The following is a 25420-nucleotide window of genomic DNA, read 5'->3' as shown; positions in this document are numbered from 1 at the left end:
GAACAGTTTTATTTGTTGTCTGAGGACATTTTAGTTCACGCACATTGAATCAAATACTATGAATCATGGCTTAATATATTTTTTATCTAAGAAGTTCCTTTAAAGAAATTTAGTAAGAAAACCTCATCTTTTTCATGAAGCAAGTGGTTTATATTTAAATCTTGATTTTTCATTTGACTCCACTTTATTTTTATTTTATTTATTTATTTATTATTATTATTATTATTTTTTTCATCCCAAATGTACAAAAAGTTTCAGTATTTGTCATCAGAAAAATAACAAAGTACAACAAAGATAAACTTACGATTAAGATTTGCTTCTCTCCCTATTTAATTTACAAGAAATGATTTGATGAATCATTACTTAAAAAGCAGCAAGAACAAGAATGTAACATCAAATTGCTTTTTAAAATCTTTAATAGCAAAACAACAAATGGAAAATACATCAGCTAAATGTTCCATAGGCACTTTCTATATAGATAAATGACAAAAATTATAATTTTTCAACAATAAATCTTCAAAATATGTATATTCAAAAACTTATGGCAAAAATGGTAAAAAGAAACAACAGTATAAAAAATTAGGAATGGCAATTTGCTAATAGGATTAAAAATTAGAACTTCTAAAAGTTCTTGCTCAGCTTTTCTAAATAGTAAAAAAGTTGGAGAGAGAATGGAATATGCTTTTGAACTTGAAATCCAGCTGAGTGAATTTTTAAAGACTTAATTGAGCAGAAATGTCTAGCGATTTTGTCAAGTTGTCTTGAAAGATATCACATTTATTTGAACTGTGGATGGCACACCAGAGTTTACCTTCACTTACAGCAGACAATGAAATACTGCTGACCCCACTTTCCACCAATTTTCCTGTAAAAATAACAAAACAAACTAAGTTTTTAAAATATATATGGAATATAGTGACACCAGTAATTCAACAACTTTTTTAATGGTATTAAATATGTTTAATGGCAAGTTCAGTAAACACAGTATTCTGAATAATAGATTAGGGACATAATTGACACATTAAGGTAATCCAAATTGTTACTTTTATGGAAAAGCGTACTATCATTTTTAATATTAAATTAAATTTCCACCAGGTAAAATTTTCAAAAAAAAAAAAAAAAATCTGAAATGACAAGTTTCTGCTTGATGCAAACAGGTAAATATTTAAATAAACAAGACATAAAATACTCTTTTTTATTATTTCCATCCTTCATTAACATTTAACTCTTTTTTTTTAAATATTTTAGTTAGAAAATAATAGTAAGTAGCATTTTAACTATAAAAAAAAAGAAGCTGTGAATAGTCTTTTCAATAAAGTTGGGATATCTTCTAAAAATTTCATCCCTGAGTTTCTTGAGTAAACTGTTTTAAATCACAAATATGCTGGTTTTAATATTAAAACATACGGGCGCTATTTGGTTTGTTTAAAGGATTTTGCATCACACTACAATGACTTCAGCTTGATATATTGAATAAAAAAAACTAACAGCAAAAAAGTGACGTTAATGAATTCAAGACACTAGACTAATAGTTGACTACAGTTAGACATAAAAGTGAAGCAAACCTGTTTTTACTTTCTTACAGTCTAAAAAATAAACAAAATTTTATTCAACATCCTAATATCAAACTGATAAAAAAGAAGGGAACAATATCTTACCCAGCAGTGCTACAATTGCATTTTGAGCACCCTTGCATACAATTAGGTTGTGTGAGAGAACAGGTGGATTATTGAAACCACTTCCATCAATGGCACACAGTAATGGCTGCTCCCCTTTAAAGCAAACCAGAATGGAATGGGTTTCACTAGCCGACTTGACAGTCAAGGTAAGAGACACAGGACAGGTACTTTCAACCAGAGGAGTCTGCAACTCAACACTTGAAACCTAAGGATAAATTAAGCAATTATTACTTTTCCAGTTATCATCAATATCAGCAAGCATTTTAGGCAGTATCTTATATCAGAGTACCAAATTTTGACAGTGCAACAAATACCATTACTTTGGAATAGAATTTTAACAAATAAAAATATGAATACATATGATTTTTTTACTCCCATCATGTAGCTGATAGTTTAAAGCAGGAACTAGTACCAGGAAGCACAGCTTAATTAATGCATGGCTCACCTATGCCTTGAGGTTCAGGATACCTATGGTTTAAGGCCCGCAATTAAGGTTACATGACATACAATTGATTGAATTTGCATTTATTGGAGTTATTATAAAACTACTAAAAACAATAGCTGTTTGTTTTGCTTTCTTTAATTCATTTTATTTTTACTCTATTAGCGGTTCCAAATAAATATTCAGTCTATTGCATAACAAATTATCGAATAGTGTTACATTAAAATTATATTGCAGTTTGCATAAATTGAGTGAATATTGCATTTAAACAGGAAATTTTCTTTCCGACCACTTTTAGTAATGCTCATACCACTAATATTTACAACAATTTTCATTTTTAACATTCAAAAAAAAGTTAATAGAGAAATTTCTGTCCGAAACTAGCGGTAAACATAAAAATTAAAAGTGGAAATTTAAGAAAGAAAAGTTAGTATCAAAGTAAATGTATATTAATAGGTTCATGTAATTCATACCAAAACACATGAACTGCTTAAAATAACATGTAATGTATTATGGGGATGATGGTATATGGTGTGGAGAAAAAATTTACTTTGGGTTAGAAATTGGCTGACTGGAAGGAAACAAATAGTTGTGAGGGGAAATCATTCTAAATGGAGTGATGTTTTAAGCGCGGTTCCTCGGGGTTCAGTTTTAGAGCTTCTCTGTTTATTATTTTTATGAATGACATCAATGAAAATATTTCTGGAAGCATGAATTGTTTTGCTGATGATGTAAAAGGTATGGGGATTATGTAGAAACTGAAGAACAAGCTTCAAGAGGATTTAGATCATACTAGCTGCGTTGCCTGTCTTTTCCCGGTCTATTTTGAAAACAAAAATTGTGTCAAGTGACGTATATTCAACAATCAGGCATAAATAAAAGAAAGAAAAAAAATCATCATGCAAAATTTCCCCTCCAAACAATGACGACAGATATTAAAATACTTTTAAGAAATTAAAATAAAATGAGAAAGATGGATTTAAAAAGCGTAACCATGGAAACACAAAATAAAATAAGTTTCAGAATTGAAAATGAGAAAGATGGAAATGATGGATTCAAAAAGCGTTACTGTGGAAACGCAAAATGAAATGGTTAAAAACTTGAATAGAGAACAGATTTTTGAACTTCATTTAATTCGCTTGTAACTTTTTTCCTAATGGAGATAGAGGGTTAAACTTCCGACCATAGGTCGTGTTAGATCTGGAGTAAAAAAGGTAGCTCTTTTCAATGGTGTCAAAAAGAAAACTGTAGGACAATTCCTTCACTTTTTATTGATAAATTTAATGAAGAAAGTAGTGTCTAAATTTCAGTTAAGCCTAAACAAATTCGAGCTAAAAACGTAAATAACTTCCGCCGCAATTAAGTTAGAGCATTGGAACAAATTGCGTAGAACGCGGAAAATTCTTCCCTTTCCAACGATATGTAATATTAATATATGCAAGTAATTTTTCACCCTCATATTTGAGAATTTATGTGAAAATTGGACGTAAATTGGAATAAAAAAAGAACTATTCATCGAATTTTATTCGAACTGGTCTGCAAACCTTTTCAGGACTTAAAGGTACAAACTGAAAATTTCAGCGCAATCGACCGGGTAGTTCTCAAGTTTTGCGAGTTCAAACACACAGACGCTTTTTGGGGACTTCATTTTATACTATGTAGAGATTACTAAGAGGGTGGATAGGTGAGGTATGGCAGTTAATGTAGGGAAATGGCAAGTGCTACACTTAGGTCATGGAAATAAGCATATGAGGCATTGTTTACAGGGTTCAATCATTAGTCAGGCAGAAAATGTTATTGATCTGGGTATCTTAATAAATCATGACTTCGAGTCACGTTTATCAATAGATCTATTTCAAACACATGTAAACACACTAAGAAGGTTCTTCTGCCTTTATATAGGAGTTTAGTAAGACCCTATTTGAAGTATGCTGCGCAGTTTCGGTCGCCTGATCTGAGAAAAGATATTTCTGCATTGGAAAGGGTTCAAAGAAGGGTAACTAGACTAGTAAGGGGACTTTGAGATTCAGATTATGATACCAGACTTAATAGGTTTAATATGTAGTCTGGAGCAAAGGAGGGTCAGAGGGGACGATTCAGTTCTTTAAATTTATCAAAATTAATGTTAATGGATTAAATTTTTGCATGGAAAGCAGGACGAAGGCGCATTGTTTTAAGCTATTCAAATCTCAGGGTAACCTGGAAATTAGGAAAAACTACTACTTTAGTAGGTTTTGTGGGCACTTGGAACAGCTTACCAGAAGAGGTGGTAATGAGCAAGGGAGTGGATAGCTTTAAGAAGATCTACATTAGGGACTAATAAATTGACTAGGACCAGCTTAGCTGGGCCAAGAGCCTGTTGCTGGTCGTCACATTTGTATTTGTATGAACTTTTGGTCCAAGGTCCGACTATGGTTTGATTGGGCTCTGCTTGAAGGATCAAGTTTAATATTTCAATAAAGAAAAGCTGAGGCAAAGATCAGAAGTGAACCCAGAAATTGGTTTTGGGAGGGGCTAAGACTTTTTTTTTTTTTTTTTCACACTTTCAAACTTAATGCAATGCAACAACTGGGAACCAAAAATAGCTTGCACTATAAAGCATAGGTATTTGAAATGGTGTATCTTACATAGATGCTTTCATCGACAAAATGTGAACAGAAAAAAATATGGAAAATTAATCCGTACATGAATGTGGAAAAATGCTAGTCAAAATGGCATTTCAAATAGTGAAAGAGGCTTTCATTTAGAAAAGGGCTGAAGCCCGCCAGCTTCACCCCTAGTGGACAATATCTGAAGCTACCTAGTTACACTACAGTGTATGCTGCCATGTGCAGGTAAATGGCAGTACCATCTACAGAAATAAATTTTCGAGATATTTGAAAAAACATGTTTTGGATTCAATACTAACAATAGGGAAATGCTGGAATTAGACGTCTTTTTTGCGCCCTTTTTTCAGCCGAAACCAAATAAACAAGTTTGTACAATAAAGATAACGTACAATAGATGATAAAAATGCAAAAAAATGGAAAATGTGCAGTTACTGCCCTTTACCTGCACATGGCAGTATGGTTTGACACTTTACCAATTAAATGCTATTGCCCTTGAAACTATAGTTTGAGAATGTAGAGATATGCTCCCACTACCTTACTACCTTTTATCCCCTTACAATGGTTGAAGACATAAAATGTACAATTATATAGAAAAGTGGCGATTTAAAAAAGAGAAAATACATATTATGTATGTCTGTCTTCTGAATTAATATCAGTTTTATGTACTGAAAATTTTTCTAATGCTAAGAAATGAAATTAAATGAGTCATTCCAGTAGTACAAAATATGTTTCTCAATTGTGTTATTAATTAAATGCATTTCCTCTAAAACAGTCAGACAGGGCTTTCAGGTGAAAAAAAGTAAGATGGTGTAGGGTGATTACCAGTAATTGACCGTTCAGTGGAAATTTCTACAAGTTTTATTTAATTTCACAAGAAAAATAACTGGAAAAATTGAAAATTTTTCTATATATCCATAAAACTATCAGGAACAACAATTATTAATCATTTTTCTGTTTTACTTACTATTTTTCAAGTTATTTCAAATAGAAGATAAAAAGGGAGATTTCGCCAGTAGTTGACCACTCACTTCCAGTAGTTGACTAGCGTCTGCCAGTAGTTGACCACTTTTTAAACACTATAAAATCTGAAATCTACACTATTAAAATCGGACCAAATGCATGCCTGTATGTACTTATGTTCCCTTAAAGGTCACCCCTGATTGGCTGATGGGTGGATGACATTATCACAGATGTTACGTGACTTTGGTGATGGTTACACGACAGTAATGACTAATAGGTTGAAATGTCAGGAAAACTTCGTGACATTTGGTACAAAAACCGAGTCACCAGAAAATGGTGCCAACTTTAAATTAAATCTTCAATTTCTTGTCAAGTCTATAGACTACAAACGTATATGATATCATTGATATATGAGAGGCCGAAGGCACCTGAGGTGGAGAATCTAGCCTCCCTAGACCGCTCGTATAATGCTTAAATATTTACTAAAAGTAATGCATTGATATTATGAGTGATCAGTGTAAGTACAGTAAACTTCCAATTATCTGAAGAATAGGGTGACATGGTAACCGTGGATTGATAAATTTCGCAGATAATCCGCAAAATAAATTTAAAACGATAGCTAAAAAAATCAACACTTGCACATACTTTTAACTCTGCCTACTTTTATACTCTGCCAGCAATGATTTATTAAATTTTAAAAAAGTCGCGAGATTTGGAGACATTTAGCAAATTTTTGCTAAATTTGGCGCCAAAAATAAGTTGCCAAAAATGATGCCAACTTAGTGATTTCTCTTTAATTTCTGACCAAGTCCACAGCAGCCACTCCAAGCAGATATGACATCACCATCATGTAAGTCGCCGCAGGACCCGAACATAACCGTCGACCTGAATCTAGTCAGCATAGCTGCCAGAATAATGCCTAAATATTATAACATTACTGTTAAGTAGCCCTTACATGAAAAATGTTTAATAGTTTATATGGGGTGTCCAAAAGTAACTTTCCCTATATACGGAGTCCTAGCGGCCTATTTCTTGAACCTATCGATCCAAACTTTTATGTACGGTGAAGAAATGCATTTGAGATTGATGATTTTAAACGACGCAGTGATATCACGGCTGCGGTTAGTGATAGATTCTCAAAAATTTTAAACGACAACACCCACTTTTTCCTTGCGCATATTGATCAGTGTATTGATGAGCCAGAAATGGCGTTGGATTGATCGACATGTGACGAAAATTGTTTGTTTGAAAATTTAAGCGCCGACTGTAGAAACATGCTTTCCACTCTGAATTTGAAAGATTTTTTTCCTTAAGCTTTGCACATGGTGTTTAATGGTTGGTGCTTCTACTACTGTCTTACCCTGTGAGTTATTCAAAATGCTTCTCTTTTATACTGTCACTAAGATAAACAATTTTCATCTTTGCAGTTTTTGTCACACGCTACTCTATACAACACAATTTGAGGTTTTTCAATACACAGATCAATTTGTGCAAGAAAAATGTGGGTGTTGCAATTCGAAATTAGTTTACTATAGCAGAATCTGTTAGTGCTACGCTTTTTAAAGTTTTCGCAATTAGGAGAGCATCTGTTTAAAAAACCGTATCACAAATTTTGGTTCTATTGGTTCAGCAGACAGGCAGATAGTGAATTACTTGCAAAAATACTTTTTTTTGAACAAAAGTAGCATTATAGTTTATCTTAAGCTAAAAAATGTTTGTAATCACTTTGGTTTCGAGAAAAAAGCTTTAAAACCAACATAAGTTCATTACTTGACCGTTCTGGTCAACTACTGGCATTAATTGCATTTTAGACAACAAGTAGTTAAGTACCCCTCAATCCCAGCAAAATGATTAGTAAATTGATGCAATTTGTTGTATTCACTTAGTATAAACATGGATGATCAGCGTATATCAGTAAATGAACCTGAAGAATTAAATTTAATGTAGGATTAATACGATTAAACATTTTATATCATGACAATTCTCACCAGTAAGAAAAATGATTTTTCTGAAATTTTTATATGTCTTTATAATTCTACTGTCTTAACCTTCATTCAAAACTTTAGTTACAACTATAAATTATAAGAGAACACTTCATGAGATGCTATAAATTAGTTCCAGCAATCAGATTAAAAATATCTACTAATTTATTCTTGTTTTGTACATATTAGTGCTCGAGTGGTCAATTAATGGCAGGTGGTCAACCAATGGCGAATCACCCTAATTGTAACCTTCTGGAAATTCAACATGCTTTCTACTCAGATTAACTGTATAAGTAGGAAAGCTCTTTTCTTTGAAATGAAGTGAAAACAAAATCATTAAAATTTTATTATTGCAGAATGAAACAAATATTAAATGCAACTAATGATTTAATGACTTATGAGCAATTTATGAGAAAACGTTGATATTAATCTGCAAAAAATATATACAAAAGTAAGGAACATTTTAAACTATTTAAAGTGTAAAAGTACCTCATAACCATTTTCTTTTGCTAAGGTAGGAGCATTAACAAAATTGGCAGTAACTTGATTTCTTTGCTTCAGAATTCCTATTAATGCAGCTGCACTGAAAAGGCTTTCTTTCCTATTTAACTCTGGACCTAAAAACAAAACTTGAATTTATTTCTGACTAGAGATTACGAACTTTGCAAATAATAATAGAAAAAATAAGTTTTTGTTTTGGCGCAGAAAGCGCCAGCAAAACAGTTTGTAGCAAGTTCTTCTGCTTGGTGCAAATCAGCACAATAGGAGCGGGAGTAAGAAACCTGTCATAAAGAATCTATTTGGTTGCTCAAGAAAACAATTGAATTGCAGTTTAAAACTCAAGACAAATTTACAATAAACATTATTGATAGACAACTGAACCACTAACACTACCAAAAAGATTGAGAAGAAGATACCAATGAAAAATTTTATCTGAGAGAAAAAAATTAATTAAAAAAAAGAAAATGTACATTAGCATGGCTAAACAAAACAAAAAAAATAATGAATAGGCAATTTTTTTAATTTTGAAATAAAGACCAATTGATCAACTTATTTAAAGAGCAAAAGAAATATTCAATAAAATAAGTGCGTTTTCAAATATTTTAACATAATTTTACAAAGCTTTCAATGATTTAGAGAACTTGCTTATAACACTTCTCTTTAACCCTTTCTCAAAAAAGAGAAAAAATCTTTGGAAGTTTGACTGATGTTGCACAATTTGTTATGAAGATAAAATCTTTATAAAACAATGAGCAAGAGCAGCGTCGAAATTTATCACACTAAAAACAATGAAATTTGCAATGCATTATGAAAAATATTATTTTTTATACTTAAATGTTAAGATTTTTGGCTGATTTTTCATGCATATATGGGGCAATGAGAAGCAAAGGGATTAAGTGACAAAATGGAGATAACCAGTACAAATGGTAGGTGAACCTCTGCTCTGTCTTAGGGCAAGAGATAGCACTAGTAGTTCTGATAGGTGCTGCTACAGGGCATGAGTTAGAAAAATAATTCAATGAAAGCCTACCTAGGACCTTATCTTTAAACGCTTTTTACTCATAACTTGAAAATGTCCACTTACATCTTTTTGCTTCACACTGCCTCATATGTCCGTTATATGCTGCTTCTTAAATTCATGGTTATATCAAAAGAATTTCATCGCTCTTAAATGAATTCTGATAATTATTAATATAACAGATTGCTTAAGAGAAAAAAAATCAAATTACCATTAACTTTTATTGACAAAGAAAGTTTATCAGAAGAAGGAAATAATGCTCCAGCCAATGCACCAGCATGTTTACTCAAAATAACCCATGGTTTGTTACTATCGGCCATTGATAGACTGAAGGCAGGTGAATTAACCTAGAAATATGCAATACATATGAATAACATAGCAAGATAAGCCTTCAACAAGGTTAATTCACGAATACAAAATTTTACTATTTTTGTAATAACATATTCATCAAAACCGTGGTAAGTATTTCATTGCAATATTATTCAACCTCATAACATTTCCGATGAAATATTAAGAGCCAATCAAGCAAACGTTACATGGATTTTTAATAATAGAATTTTGTTGAACAAAACAAAAGCAAAACTTGCTAAATAACAATCTATTTTATTTCATTTTTTGCAAATGATGAGTCATAACCTGACAAAAACACCAAAATACTTTTTAAAAGTTAGAAACTGAAACATTCAGGAAAGGTGTTTTTTTTTTTCATATCAAAAGCTATATCTGTTCTATTTGTTTACATCTTTTTTCTCAATTTAACAGCACATCATGTCTTAAAACTCAATTAAACAAGATTTTCTAACTGTGTTTCACATGATTACGATAGAACTCTTACACAGCATCTCAGTAAAGCAATCTATTATACAGTAGACCCTCGTTTTAAGCGGGGGGGTTAAGTTCCACGGATATGCCCTGTAAATCAAAACAGTGTAAATTAAGGTTTAATATTAATGTAAAAATAGGGGTTAAAAAAGTTCCACTGATTCATAAAAGTACTTTAATCTAGCGATAGATAAATACATAATAAGGGTAATGAGCACTTATTACAATACATATGCACAGCGTGCCTAAAGGGGCCATGGTGGCCTGATCGGTAAGGCATCAGACTTGTGACCAGAACCCGGGTTTGATCCTTGCTGGTTGAAGATCCACCTCTTTCATTAATGGTGAATGGGAGACGTTAAATATGCACGTGGTCACAAAGTCTACCACAAGTGAAACGATACCTCTGGGGGTGCTGGACCAGGAATTGCTCGGTTTCTGGTCTGGATAAAAAAATCAGAGCTGTCTTCTGGGTCCCATCTAACTGGTTAAGCTACAAACGGCGGTAGGTACGGGGGACTCTGGAGGGAAAGGTGAAAAGTATGCCTAAAGAAAACATGAATTGAGGCAGCGAGCAGCAAAGGGATGTAAGTGGACATTTTCAAGTTTTGAGATTACGTCCTAGGTAGGCTTTCATTAATTTTTTTTCTAAATCATGCTGTACAGCAGCACCTACCAGGGCTTCTAGTTCTTTATCTTGCCCCAAAACAGAAGAGGGGTTTACTTACCATGTGTACTGGTTATCTCCAAATTTTTAATTTTGCCACTTACATCCCTTTGCTTCTCACTACCTCAATTAACCTTTTGCTTATATAAAAAAAAAAAAAGGCTGGTAATGAGTCTTTTAGCAGTCAGTTATTTTTCTCTGTAGTTCTTTGTGGGGCATTAACGCATCCATGATAATTCACGTCACTTTTATGACGGGATCTTCCATTTCTAACAGACAGGCGTGCATTATGGTGCTTTTTGTACCAACAAGATTTTTTTTCAGGGCGGGGGGGGGGGGAAGAATTTAAAATTTCTTTTATTTATTCAAATTTATTTGTTGATTCATTTTTAGCTTAAATTATTTGTTTTACTTTATTTTTATTTTATGTTAATTTCATTTTTTTAAATTTAATTATTCTGTGGGTATGTGTGTGTGTGTTGTGCATGTTATTGGTGTAGCAACGAACTTTTTTAACAAAATAATAATAATAATTTGAAATAAATAATTACAAAATCTTTTTTCTTTAAATGAATAAAACAAAAAAGAGATGAGAAAAGGGGGGGGGGGAATTTGTGCCATCAAACTTCGGGGGGGAGGGCACCCCTGCTAACAGATATGAAAGACTATTTGCCATTGAAACTCAAGGAATGGCTCAAATTTTTCGGTGTGAAAACTTTTGGTAGTGTGTCACTGATGTCAATATTCACATCGATTTCGTCACTTCTGAAAGCTCCTCTTGCAGTGAGCTCTGAATTGTGAATTTAATAACTTTACTGGAACCAATCACAAAAAATGTCTCCAGAGGTTCAAGCTTGGTTAGTAGCATGCCAAAATGTAGTTTAAGGCATGTTATCTGCAACCTTAGGAGTTTGAATTTTGAAAGAGTGGGAAATATTTTATTTGTATGCAATGCTGCATATAAAGACTGCTTGATAATTTAATAGGAAACAATTAATGACAAAGCTGTTAAATAGGTGCTTCCCAAGATACTAACTAAAAACAACCGACTTAGTTTTGCATCAGATCTTGCAACTTTTTCCAGCGGAAGCAAAACTTTTACATATTTGTACATTTTATGTTTTTGGTGGGATTTTAATTGAACAATACAATATTTAATGCTTGTAAGAAATTGAGAAAATTTAGTTATACTTTGCCACCATAATATACTCCATTCAAAATAATTCAATCTACTTACGATTCCGTGGGCTGGTTTTCCACTAATAAGGTCGACAAATTGTAATGAAATTTCGTCAGCAACTCTGCTTTGAGCTTCATGGGTACTGGCACCTAAGTGAGGAGTGCAAATCACTTTTGGATGTTGAATGAGTTTTGTATTTTTGGGTGGTTCCTAAAAAAAAGTTTACAGCAAATAATTAATACAAAATAGTGTTGAAGCAATCAACTTATCATATAATTAGTGAAGGAAGCCCAGTGGCGCAGTGGTAGTGCTTCACGCTCTCAGGCTACAGGCCCGGGTTCTATTCCCGGACTGGGCATGCTTGACTCAGCCATTCATCCCTTCAGTGGGTCTATAAAATGAGTACCAAGCGTTCTTGGGAACCAAACACTGGGGGGTTCTGTGTCAGGCTGACCACCTAACCAGAGTATCTGCCTTGCACCCCAGAGCCCCTGGTGAGGAAAATTGAGTTGGGTACAGTAGGCCTTGGCCACTGTGCCCAAGTGTTTGTTATGCCACAGGGTTTGTTATGCATTATTAGTTTCCTATTTAATTTCAGGTCATTTTTTTTAACATACCTGTCTAAAAATACAATTTAAATTTAAAAATGCAACTACAGTTGGTTCTCTGTTTAACGCCATGCTCTATTTAATGACTTTCTCTATTTAAACAACTTCACAACTTCTCCTGGCCCTCCACTGCAGGGTTAGAAAAATTCTATTTAAGGATGCATTCCACTTAAGAACTTTTTTTGTGGTCCCTTAAAAATCACAATCAACTGTACTTACTTGTAACCTTATCCCCTAAAATAAATAAATAAATAGATATATATATATATATATATATATATATATATAGAAAATAAAATAAAAAAACGGGACAGACAGATTTAAAAAATTGGTTATTTTTGCGAGGAAAAGTTAAATTTATTTTATACAGGTTATTCAAAGGGCTTCGAGAGGCTAATAGTATGTATCAAATACATAATGTTGGAAAAATGCAACAAAATATGTACTAATATGTATAAATACATAATGTTTCAAAATGCTAGAGAGCTGACAATTGCCTCCTTATTGTTCCCAAAATGAGGAGCCTAGTTATAGCAACAGTGTTAGACTTGCACAAACATCAATTTGAATTGTTTTGGTATGACAAGAAACCCCTATTCCAATAGAATGATTTTTCAAAAAATAAAATAGAAATAAGTTATTGTTTTTTTTAAATTGCCCACATTAATTTTTGAACACTCTTGAACTTCATTTAATTTAATATTTAAGCAATGCTAAGTCCTTAAAGTAAAATAAATAAAACTTATTAAAACGTCAAGACACATTGTCATGTACATTTAAATCTCATTAAAAATGAAATCGTAATAATCAGAAAAGCTAATTAAAAAATAGAAGCCTTCACTTTTGAAATTTATTTTAAATCATTGTTATAATATAATACTTTTCACCAGAATTGGTATGCTAAGCTAGATTTGCAAAACACTTTATTGCCAAGCAAGACAATATTTATAAGCCTTAAAAATTCAAAATTCAAATATTCTTTTTGTTTTGTACATTACTGCACCTTGATTTTCAAGAAAAATAACTGAAGTCTGAGAACAAAGCAAAATTTAAACACGTTACTATTTAAATCTTATTTTCAAATACTTAATGGCAATACCAGGAAAATTTACCTCCATGTATACATCTAAACCAGCACCACCACATTGACCAGCTTCCAAAGCGGTAAATAGATCATCTTCATTAACAATACCACCACGAGCACAATTTATGATTTTTACTCCTTTTGGACACTTTGAAAAGACCTCAGCGTTAATCATGTCTGAAAAAAAAAAGATAATGTATTAAACAATTTTAAATCTGAAACTTTTTTGAAGAATTAAGTTTTCAACTCTTTGCCAGTTTTCACTGAAATTTCCTTTAATAAAACATTTTATGAACAGCTAAATGATTTAATTTTAAAGAACTAAACATTGAAAAACATACTTCTAGTCTGAGGTATGAGTGGTGTATGAACTGTGATGTAGTCAGCAAGAGGCCAAATTTTCTCTAACTCCATGCTTTCCACACCAAATTTTATGCTTTCTTCTGCTGGAACTAATGGATCAAAACCAATGGTCTAAAATAATGAAACAACAAAATATTGATCAAATGCAAAGTAAAATAATATGGAGAAACATTTAAAGAAAAAAATTACATTAAGGTGAATCAAAACAAGTGCTTAAGTACCCTTAAATATCCAGAACAAAAATAACAACACAAATGGCTAAAACCCGATAAAAAAAAAAAAGTGGCTACAAGCCGTAAAATTTCTTCAATATACAATTTTTCTTTTTTTTTTTTTTTAATTGTAGTTATGTGATCATAAAATGGTAAACATAAAATCAAATTGCTGCAAAGAAAACAGCATTTTATCTTGGTAAAATTTATATTTTGTTTCAGTTTGTTTCAGGAAAAATTACTGCTTTGTCTAAGTATATCTCAGGAAAAACCAAATGACCCTTCATGAAAGCTACAATTATTTTGCCCTATTGTGCAATAATTGTGTGTCAACCATGGACCCTACAACATTTTTGTTCATACTAAAGTCTCTTTCAGGATCAGTGTCACCAGGAAAGAAAAAGCTAAACTATTATTTTTTCTTTAAGGAGAGTATGTTTTCTAACTTTTTGAAAGGCAGTCAAAAATCCCCCCCCCCCCCCCCGATTCATCAAATTTAAGTAGGGGAATGTGGGGCAAAGACAGAAATAGTTAAGATAACTTACTTTTTTTTTTAATGAATAAAAAAGTTTGGAAAATTGTTCTGAAAATTACAATATATAAAGAATGAACAATATATTTTACAAAAAAACTTTGCACTGAAACATTTTTTATTTTTGGTAGGTAGTAAATTTGTACCCCCAAAAAAAGAAGGAAACTTTTTCTTTTTTTTTTTTTCATGGAGCAATGAAAAATAAAATATTTTTCAAATGAAATATTTTCTATTCGATTATTTAAGATATTTTTGATCAAATAAATGAGTAAAAAAAGAAGGAATAAATTAATGAAAACACTATGAAACAAAAGAATAATTAAATAAATTAGTTAATACAGTCAAATCCCGACTTACGCGAGGGATGCGTTCCATGACCCTTCGTGTAAGTTGAAATTTCGCGTTGTGGAAAAGGGTATGCGTAAAAACTTATATAAACATACCCATACGATTAAAGACACTTGTAAACACCACTTCAAACTGTTAAAAACCATTTCTTAACTATACTGTTTCTTAAATAAAAAATTGAATTTTTATTCATTGTATTTAAAAAAAAAACGTTTTATTTAACAAAAAAAACTGCTACGATGCACAAAATCAATGATCAATTGAGAAAGAAAGATGTAAAATAAACCACTACGGTGAATACATTATGTATTAAGAAAAACGAATGCACTATAGTTGTACCTAAGAACATATACTGTACAGTAGATCCAGTAATGATATTTGTAACTTAAAAAATCACAGATGGTAGTGATTTATGCTGCGTGATCAAACCGTTATTCTTATATAATTTTAAATACACAATACAGTTGCTTCAATAGCTCTTTTATAACGCTTCCATCTATGGCAACTCCCCCTTCTTCCTGATTTTTTAAATTCACAATACAAGAGTAGCTTCCATTTTCACAATTTTTGCATTTTGCTAAGAAACTACTCAGTGAACTTTTACGGATTTCCTATTCTTGCTTTTTAATTGTAGATATGGAAAATTCACTCATACCTAATTGTCATGCTACCTTTCACGCATTTTATAGTTGTTCAAGCACATAATCTTTAGCTTTTCTTTAACTGTCAGAAACTTTCTCTTTTCCCTTATATCTTCACAAACTTTAAATGAAACAGCGCTCTTAGATGTTATTATATTTCATCAACTTTCCCATATAGAATGAAAAAAATAAATGGAAAATGAAGAGTAGTTATTTGTATAAGCGATGTTCAAACTAGTACGGTGTGGGAACTTCCGCTATCAGTGATGCCAAAGTGATGAAGGTCCATTCACGGAAAAAACCACGATTACTTTCTGAAAATTTTCGTGTTGCGGGTGAAGAATTCGCGTTAGGAATAAAATTCTTTACCGGGGAAAAAATCGTGTTATAGCCATTTCGTTAAGTCGGATCGCGATGTAGCGGGAGTTGACTGTATATCAATATACGAGAAACAAAATGAGTGAATAAAATAGTGAATGAATATAAAAGGGAATCATCAAATGAAGAAATGTCAATTGAACAATTAATAAATGAATATGCAAATGATTTGAAAAAGGATTGAATAGTTAATCGAAACGACCTATTTACTTTGCCCCGCATGCACTTGGCTAACTGTAAAAAGCATTTAAAATACAAACCATCTTAATATTAAACAAATAAAGGCTGCACCAAATATTAGACGATATCAATATTTAAAACGTTAATTACAAGAGCTTTATCATTTAATAATAACAAAAATAATTTTTTACTTAGAACAAAATACTACAATATTAGCATGGGCGCCCGTATGCAAAATTCTAGGGGGGGGGGGGGCTAAGAAATTTCCCAATAATTTAGCAGAACATTTTCCTTGTGGAAACTGATTTCAATACAGATTAGAGATATCAAAATTTGACATTTTTAATAACTGATTCATTGATGGATGGAAAAGAAATTTTTTACATTTTTGTAAAGAAAAAAGCATTAAAAGCAAGGAAGTTCTCATCTCAAAGAGGGGGCTTGAGCCCCCCTTGCCCCCCCCCCCATATGGGTGCCCTTGAATATTAGCGTCAATCAGGACCGTAACCAGAAAATAATTTCGAGAGGGTTTAAAAACTTTCATGCAGAGCTTTGCGCTATTTGTGCTAATGTTTAAGTCGTTGGGTTATCTATTATGAAAGCGTTTTAAAATATAAATATGAAAGATGTTTGAGTTTTGGAACAAGATTATTTGGAAATTTTTAAATTTCAAATAACATTTAAATGTCTAACCGAACTTTTCGGGGAGGGAGGGGGGCTTGAATCCTAAGAACCCCCTTGTATACGGCCCTGGTGTCAATTTTTAAAAATTGCTTTTATTATCACATTCTTAGATTTGCAGAGGTAACTTTTTCTTGACTAGAATAGACTAAACTAACTGTACTTAAAATAGATATATAAGATAAACTAATAGCTACAGTTAAAATATTACCAGATAGATGACTCTAAAAGCAGAGTAAATATTTCACCATTTCACTTTGCCCCACATTCCTCTATTTGTAGTAAACTATTTTACAATCTCCGACTACTGATACCTTTGAGGCCAAAAGAAATATTACAAATAAAAGACCAAGTTTTAAGCAAAGGAAGCTTATCTGGTAAAAGGAGACGAGGATCAAAAATTATACTAATTTAAATGGGCTAAAATGTTTTTTTCAAAATCATTCTAATCGAAAACAATAATTACAACTATGAATTTATCTACCAAAAATACATAAACATAGCCTTATGATTTCCTAAATCACATCTTAATTGTTTTGATGAAAAATATGAAGACGGGAAAGATATCTTTCCAGTAAGAAATAAATGACAAAAGCATACTGGGAAATTTTAACAAACCAGCCAAGTTCTTTTACCAAACAATATTATCTCTCTTAAAATTAACGTTTGCATTGCAAATAAATTTCATACATATATTCACTAAGTTTATCCAAAAATTAAATCCAATAATCAAACCATTCCTCTGAGGAAACAATACCTTCATTCCAAAAGACTGCATTCTGTGGGCTACTTCTCTTCCAATGCGACCAAGCCCAATAATAGCTAAAGTTTTTCCTAACAGCTCGTTGGCCATGAATTTCTTCCTGTCCCATTTTCCACTTTTCAATGATGCAGAAGCCTCCACAATATTCCTGGAAGAAAAATTTTAGATTTAATGAGACAATTACAAATAGGTCTTGAACATAGAGATATAAATATTTGTATATGTGTGAGCACAAATAGATATAGCAAGGTTTTTTTTTTTTTTTTTAATTACGACATTTTCATCTTTGACATATTTAGAGTAGTGAAATATAGATGATAACAGTAAATTCTACAATAGTGATCAATTCTACAAAAAAATATATATTTCTATGGGTGAAACTGAAAATGGATTGGAAAGGAGAGAAGTATACTACTTTGATTTTTAACATTTGAAAAGTTCAGTATTTTGTAGTTAAGAAAAAAAACATTCAATTGAGATGTTTAAAAAATTCTAATTGTGCTTCTTCCTTCCCCTTTTTTTCCTTCCCTGAGATTTGGTAGGTTTAGAAGACCCCTCATCTATGAAGAACTTTGGCAAAAAGTCCACTTATTACACCCTCCCCAGTAACGCCAAATAAAGTAACTTTTTAATATTGTTCATTAGTTTTATCATTAGTTACACTTGCAGCAATCATATTGCACTGAAATAATAGTTTTTTAGATTTTCTTTTTTTTTTTCTTACAAAATGCATTATTTATCAACTAACATTATTTTCCTGCCCCAACAGTAACATTAATGACAAAATGATGTATTTTACAATATCGGGTAATTTATAAAACACCTGTTCATATTGTTTTGGTAGGTTCAAAACCTTCCAAACTTCAATAAAATATTGAAACCGTTGACAATAATACAGTAGAAGACCGTTATAATGCACACCTTGGGACCAAAGCTTTTGCGTTATACACGTTTCTGCGTTATATAGATCATTTCACAAATTTTGAAACTAATATTCAGAATATATCTATATATTAGCATTTCAGAATGAGTTTTATCTGCAATGAGTATTAAAGCACCAATATTACAATTGGTTATTCACAAATAAATATGTTTCAAAATCCTGCACTTCTGCTAGCTTCATGGTGTACATAGCAGCTGCATTTGAAGAGCCATCTGGTATTTTCTGTTTACTATGAGTACTAATTTTCAATTTAAAAGCTTTGAAATAAGATAGAAAGATGAAAAACTTTCAAAATTTAATTTGCCAAACAATTTTTATGTTTGCAGAGCAAAACTGAGGGATTTTTTAGACTTCAAAACCTATTGCTTACTTCTGAAAAGTAGTGCAGTTTATAGAGAATTGCGTTATATAGGTCGGCGTTATAACGGTCTTCTACTGTATCCTTTCACATTGTGTTAGAACACAAATATTTCTAACACTGCATATGTATAAAATGTTAACGGTTTCAGTAGTCTCTTCCATTCATTAATTATTTTTTAAAGTAAATATTTTTAAAATTACTTCTTTTCTTTGCTTATGAAAATAATATGTAATGTTTATGCATAATAGGGGCCTTATTCAGAGGTGCCCACAGAGGGGAATTATGGCGCAAGTTTCACTATCTAATTTTTTTTTTTTGGGGGGGGGATTTTTTTAATTGTTTATTTATTTGTTTAAATTGACTTATTGATTTATTTTTATTTTAAATTATTTATTTCATTTAAGTTTATTCTGTTTATATTTTATTTCACTTTATTCTGTTTATATTTTATTTTATTTAATTTTATTCTGTTTGTATTTCATTTCCTTTATTTATTTAATTTGTGTACATGTGTGTGTATGTCATTGGCGTAGCACATAACTTTTCTGATAAAATATCAATAATAACAATAATTAAAAATAAATAAACAAATCCTTTTTTTAATTTAAAAAAAATTAAAAAATAAATAAATAAAATTAAAAAAGAGAACTGAAAATAAAATATAAAAGAGGGGGAGGGGGATATTTATTTTTAGCAGGGATTTGCACCATTAAACTTGGGGGGGGAGGGCACCTCTGGTCTTATTCCTAGCTAATTTGGTGATTTTTATAGATAACCATGTAGCTTCTGAAAATTTTCGCGCCTAAAACCGAGAGGTGAATCATGGAGTAGGGGGTGATTATTTGGCATGACCCCCCTAAAATGGTAGTCTGTATTCGCCCCTGCCCCCCTACCCTCCACTCCCTGTGTTGGACACCTCTGGTAAGACAGAATATAAAATCAAAACAGGGGTTGTAGGGACAAGAATAAATTTCGTTGTTCCATTAAATATTTGGCCTTTGACTTATAAAGCACATTCAATGTTTTGCTCACAGCTTATTTTCAACTCCTTTTAATTCAACAAAAAAAAAAAATGAAAACCTTAGCATGAACTTGATCATTGAAAATAATTAATTACCTTGAAAGGGAAACAATCATAGCACAAGTCAGCTCAGCAGCACTGAGAGTATTTCCACCAGGAGCACTGAAATGATTCATAATAAAAATATGTATTAATTTTATTCTTTATATGATCGTTAATGTTTGAAAAATATTCGTCGAATTTTTTTTCTTCTAATTTTAAGCTTTTATACAACAATATAATAGGCACCCAGAACACAACCTCACATAGGCTTCAAGCATCTCATCCCTGTAGCAATGTGCATTGACAGTGAAATAACTTTCGACAGAATGTTGAGTTTCATCAATAGGTCTCTGGCCCATTTCACAAAATACTTTCTTCTATCTTTATACAGAAGTTTGGTAAGACCTTATTTGGAGTATGCTGTTCTGTTTTGGTTTCCTTATCTTAAGAAACATATTGTTTATTTGGAAAGGATTCAGAGGAGGGCTACGAGGTTATTGAATGAGTTTTCTAATTTAGATTATGATTTCAGGTTTGAATGCTTAATCTGTGTAGTCTTGTGCAAAGGAGAGTAAGAGGGGGCATGATCCAGTTGTTTAGTTACATCCAATTTTTTAAGAAACTAAAATGGAAGTTTATGGGATAAATTTTAACACAGCTAGAAAAATCAAAGGCCTTGTTGTTTTAAGCTTATCAACTCCTAAGGTAAACGGGAAAAATTACAATTGGCATCTGGAATAGTTTGCCAAAATCAGATATTACTTGCAATAGGATGAATAGTTCTAACAGGGCTGGCTCTGAATCTTCATTGGGACTTATAAACTGACTAGGACGCATTTTTGGAAATTCCATATGTGTCGGCTAATTTTCTCTGGATTTCTCCCTTTTCAATTAATTTTAATATTTCATACTTTTTATCAATCTCAAGTTCAACTAACTTTTTTTTTTTTTGAAGCCATTTTATGTAAAACTATAACATAAAGAGCAACAAGCTGGATTCTCATAGGTCTAAAAGGCAGTTGAAAATGAAAATGTTCTATTTCTTAATCCCTTGCACCAGAAATACTGCAATGCAAGTAACATTTACTCTAGCACAATTCCAGTGTTGCCACAAAATATTACAACAGGAAAAAAATACTTTGTACTTTTGTACTGACACATGTTTTAATTGAACAAAGTACAAAAGGTAATCTCAAATAGAAGATCAAAAGAAAAACAAGTTTGGAGAATAAAAGGGTTCTTAGTAGTTTTCCAGTGTGGTTAAACTTACAAGGAGGTTTGGTTATGCTGCTATTTTATTTAGTTGGCAAAATGCTGGTCTGGCATCAAAAATATTCCTGGAAAGCTATAAAAAAATAATAATAAAATAAAATAATTTGCTAAATTAAGTTTTAAAAAATAAATCAAGTGGTCAACTTATAAAGGGTTTTTTACAATACTCCAAACCAAATTTGGGGTACATTAGTGGTCAAGATAGACAGGTGGCCAAGATATAAAGGTGGTCAAGTTACAGAGGTTTTCCTTCATTATACAAGATAGGACTAATTCCGTTCCTGACAAAAGCGGTCAACATAGACAGGTGGTCAACTTACAAAGGTGGTCAACTTTACAGGTTTTACTGTACTATGTTTAAGAATACAAAGTTTCCTCCTGTAACTTCTGTTACTGTAGATAAAGCCCCCAAAGATACAAGCAAAGCTGAATATCTTTAATAGGCAGAGTAGACAGCTGCAATGAGGGAGGTGGGAGCAAAATTTTTGAGGCAAAAGATTTTAGTCTTTTTATGTATTTTTAGTATACCCCCCCCCTCCCCTGACACCTTATTTGCTGCCACTGACTAACACGTTGAATTAAAAAAAAACTCCATGTACCGAGAAAAGTCTTAAAACAGCCCATGCATAGAAAAATTTGCTTAAAGATATGTCTTTTCTCAATGCAGGTGAAGGTTGTTTTTCAAACTTTAGGTGCATACATTTATTCAATACACAGTAACAATATACAAAAAAAATTTAATACTTACTTGATCACAAGAACTCCATGTTTTGTTGCTGCATCACAATCAATGTTGTCAACACCAACACCTGCTCGACCAACAATTTTAAGTTGTTTTCCAGCTGCTAAGATGTCGGCTGTAACCTTGGTAGCTGATCTTACAACTAAGCCATCATAATGCTGGGAAAGACAATTTTGAAACATTAATTAGATATACCTAAAAATTAAAGAAAACACATAAAACAAAAGCAAAGATTTATCTTAGAGTTTTGATAAAAACTAGTTTTTCTCTTTCCTGCTAATATTTCTATTACACTGCATAAGCTTTGATGAATAGAATCGAAGATTAAAATTGTTCTTAAATATTTACCGTACATTCCAGTTCCAGTGATAATGTACAGCTACGACCTAAATGTACATGAACAAGCCTGCCATTGAGGGATTAAGAAAGGTCTATTTTAACCTTTTGGCTTTTAAAAGTTAAAGTTTTTATATATAAGTAGGTATGGTTTCTGTTGTTTTTTTATAAAACTTACATTGAGTAATATACACCATTTGCCCCACCCTTTCCTTCGAAAAATTCCAAATGACAGGCTAACAGATGAAATTAATTTTCCGGTACATTTGCCAATGGATAATGCTTTTCCCTTAACCTTCAAGAAAAAAATTCAAACTTGTCTATAAAATTTGAACTGTTCAAAGACTTGAAACAATTTAAAATTTAAATTGAAATTGACATAATTAAAGTCCTTCAAAAAGTATACTGTTCAGATGTGAAAACAGATGATGATTGCAGTGCCAGATAAAGAGGGAGCAAGCAAATCCACCCTATCGTTTGTCTCAATTGTCCCACCCTATTTGTTTCGTTAAAATTCAGTAAAACTTCAGTATATACTTGAAAGAAAATGGGTAAGGGAGGCAGTTTCAAGATTAGTCCTGGCTTGGAAAAAGCAAAGATTTGGCACTGGGCGATTGCGTATGCTTATTGATAGCATAGATCAGAGTAACAGTGGTTTGGAAGATGAAATAGAATTTGATGATGGCAAGATCAAACACAAGTTTTTTTCCAAATGGATGCAGTAGTGGAAGTGTATCAAAGCAAGTATTCAAGGTTTTAGATCTCCCCCCTGAAATACGCTTTTGAACAATTTTAAAAGGATTCAGACCAATAAACCCACCCTCCTCGGATGATAGATCTGAATATTGCAAGGCTGATCTATTTGTCCAACATCAAGATTGATTTTATATGTTGACAAATATCTGTCAGAATTGAACACTCAAATGCTTCATCATGTTGTGAGAAGAGCTACAGGAATAAAATATTTTGCAAAATAATTGTTCAGTTTTAGAATGCTAACACATGGACCCCCACATTCATTATGGATCCCCCCTTGCAACAGACCTTTTCCATTTCTGCGGACAGCAGTGTTGGTTCTAGAGGAGCCAGAGCCCTTGCCAGAGGCGACAACTTTTAAGGGGCAGCAAATAACCCATTTCAATGCACTTTTTTCCCTGTTGAAACTCAATATAAAAACTTGAAGGTAAATAGGCAAGAGCGACAGTTTCAAGGTGTGCCCGGACTCAGAAAAACAAAGATCTTGCATTAATCAATAGGCATACAAACTAAAGTTTAAATGAAAATTTTCCATTATGAATCAATCATCAGTCTGTGCCCCACAACTATGGTACACTCTACTTTCCCCATATGGGGGCCATGCTTAAAAAATGCATTAAAAAAAAAATGACTGCACATGCATCATTGCACAAAATAGATCAATCAAAGGACTTGCAATTAGAAAGTTGTGCTAAATTTGGAGGGGAGAGGCAGGAGAGCTGGTTCCCTGAAATATTTAGTTTGTTATACGGTAAAAATTATGCAAATTTGATGTAATTATACCGAATCTATTACTTTCAAAATAAATGTGTGCTTTATTAATCAAATCCGACAAAACAATCTATATAAATTGACCTTTCGTGTCAAACAAAAGCCTTCAACAATGACATCAACCCCATAAAAAGGTGGGTCTCCCCAAACATTTTTTTTTTTTTGGCAGTGAAAAACAAAGGGATATGTAAGTGGATATTTTCAAGTTTGATTAAAACGCATTTGAATATAAGATCCTAGGTAGGTTTTCATTGAAAAGTTTTTCTAAATCATGCTGTACAGCAGCATCTATCAGGGCTACTGGTACCTACTACTAATCTTGCTCCAAGACAGAGGAAAGGTTCACCTACCATTTGAACTGGTTATCTCCAATTTTTAATTTTATTAACATCCCTTTGCTTCTCACTGCCTCATATGTGAACTTTAAGTTAAGCTTTAATTATGCATCTTTATCAAGCTGAAATTAAGAATCATATAACTTAATGAAGATCTTGGAAAAATCATCAATCTTTGAAAATTGAGTAGCAGTTGATTAAGAGAAGCAATGGGGGAATAAAAGACTGGCATCACATATCGAAATCATTGCTTTCTCACGTATGACGGATATAATCAACATTGCTGATCATCAAATAATTAACCAGGCATAAGAAAACAAGGCAAAAAAAATCTTGAAAAAGAAATCGAATATTTTCACATCGAAAAAAAACAATCAGATAGTTGCATCTTTTTAAGCATAACGTTACCGAAATGTAAAAACATACAGCAAATGCAAAAGAACTAGAATGATCACAAAACAAAGGAGATCAAAATGCACCTCATTTGTTAGTTTTATTAAAATGCATTTTTTATATAAATCTTACTTGAATCTCATTCTTAAGTTCTTCTGATGATAAACCGACTTTAGTTGTCACTTTAACTCCGTTTTCCGACAAAATTTTTGCACAACTAGGATCCACAGATTCACTAATTAACACTGTTTGAATATTTAAAGCCATTTTCGAGATGAAAATTATTTTTTAATGCAAATTTGCAGATTACTGACGAATCACCACCTCACCCAAGCTCATAGATTTAAAAGACCGTATGCGGAGCATTCAAGCAGGTTGCCGGCATCTGAAATGCGCCAAACCTGAATTTTCGCCAACTTACGCCAACCATGTGCAGAATGGACTCAAGATGATTCTTTGATTAGGATAAATCTCGAGTGCTATCTCGAATATGCATGTTCTGATATCTGTTGAGATTGTGTTATAGGCGTTTAAGAAACGACTTTTTTAAGATGATTAGTTTCATAACTAAGCATCACAGATTGATAAATGTTGTCTGATTGATATGGGTACAGATACTCAGGTCCGGCGACAGGATTCTCGGGCCCTTAACAAGTCCGGTCCCCTGATAGCCTGGACCGTCGCAAGATAAAAACTAGAATATGTAGATTGTAAAAGTTAACAGTTAAATTAAACTTCGAAAAACAACGATTCGATTTTTTTCTTCATTTGAAAAATTGTGCTACAATCTTTATGTGT

At 32.2% G+C, this 25420-nt stretch overlaps 1 protein-coding gene across 1 annotated transcript; it reads right to left on the bottom strand.

Annotated features, from left to right (window-relative positions):
- Positions 1-398: 398 nt before the first annotated feature.
- Positions 399-24966, bottom strand: LOC129227330 (D-3-phosphoglycerate dehydrogenase-like). Its single transcript, XM_054861875.1, has 11 exons — positions 24755-24966; positions 22038-22189; positions 20072-20137; positions 17645-17798; positions 13894-14026; positions 13581-13729; positions 11918-12070; positions 9403-9538; positions 8162-8289; positions 1659-1884; positions 399-865 (listed from the first exon to the last, which is right to left on the bottom strand). Exons 1-11 carry the CDS (start codon positions 24887-24889, stop codon positions 714-716), a joined length of 1584 nt encoding a protein of 527 aa, XP_054717850.1. The 5' UTR covers positions 24890-24966; the 3' UTR covers positions 399-713.
- Positions 24967-25420: the final 454 nt, after the last annotated feature.

This window comes from Uloborus diversus, chromosome 8 (genome assembly GCF_026930045.1).
Source record: "Uloborus diversus isolate 005 chromosome 8, Udiv.v.3.1, whole genome shotgun sequence".
NCBI lineage: Eukaryota > Metazoa > Arthropoda > Arachnida > Araneae > Uloboridae > Uloborus > Uloborus diversus.
The sequence above is the reverse complement of the archived record's forward strand: the minus strand, read 5'-3'. Positions and strand labels throughout refer to the sequence as shown.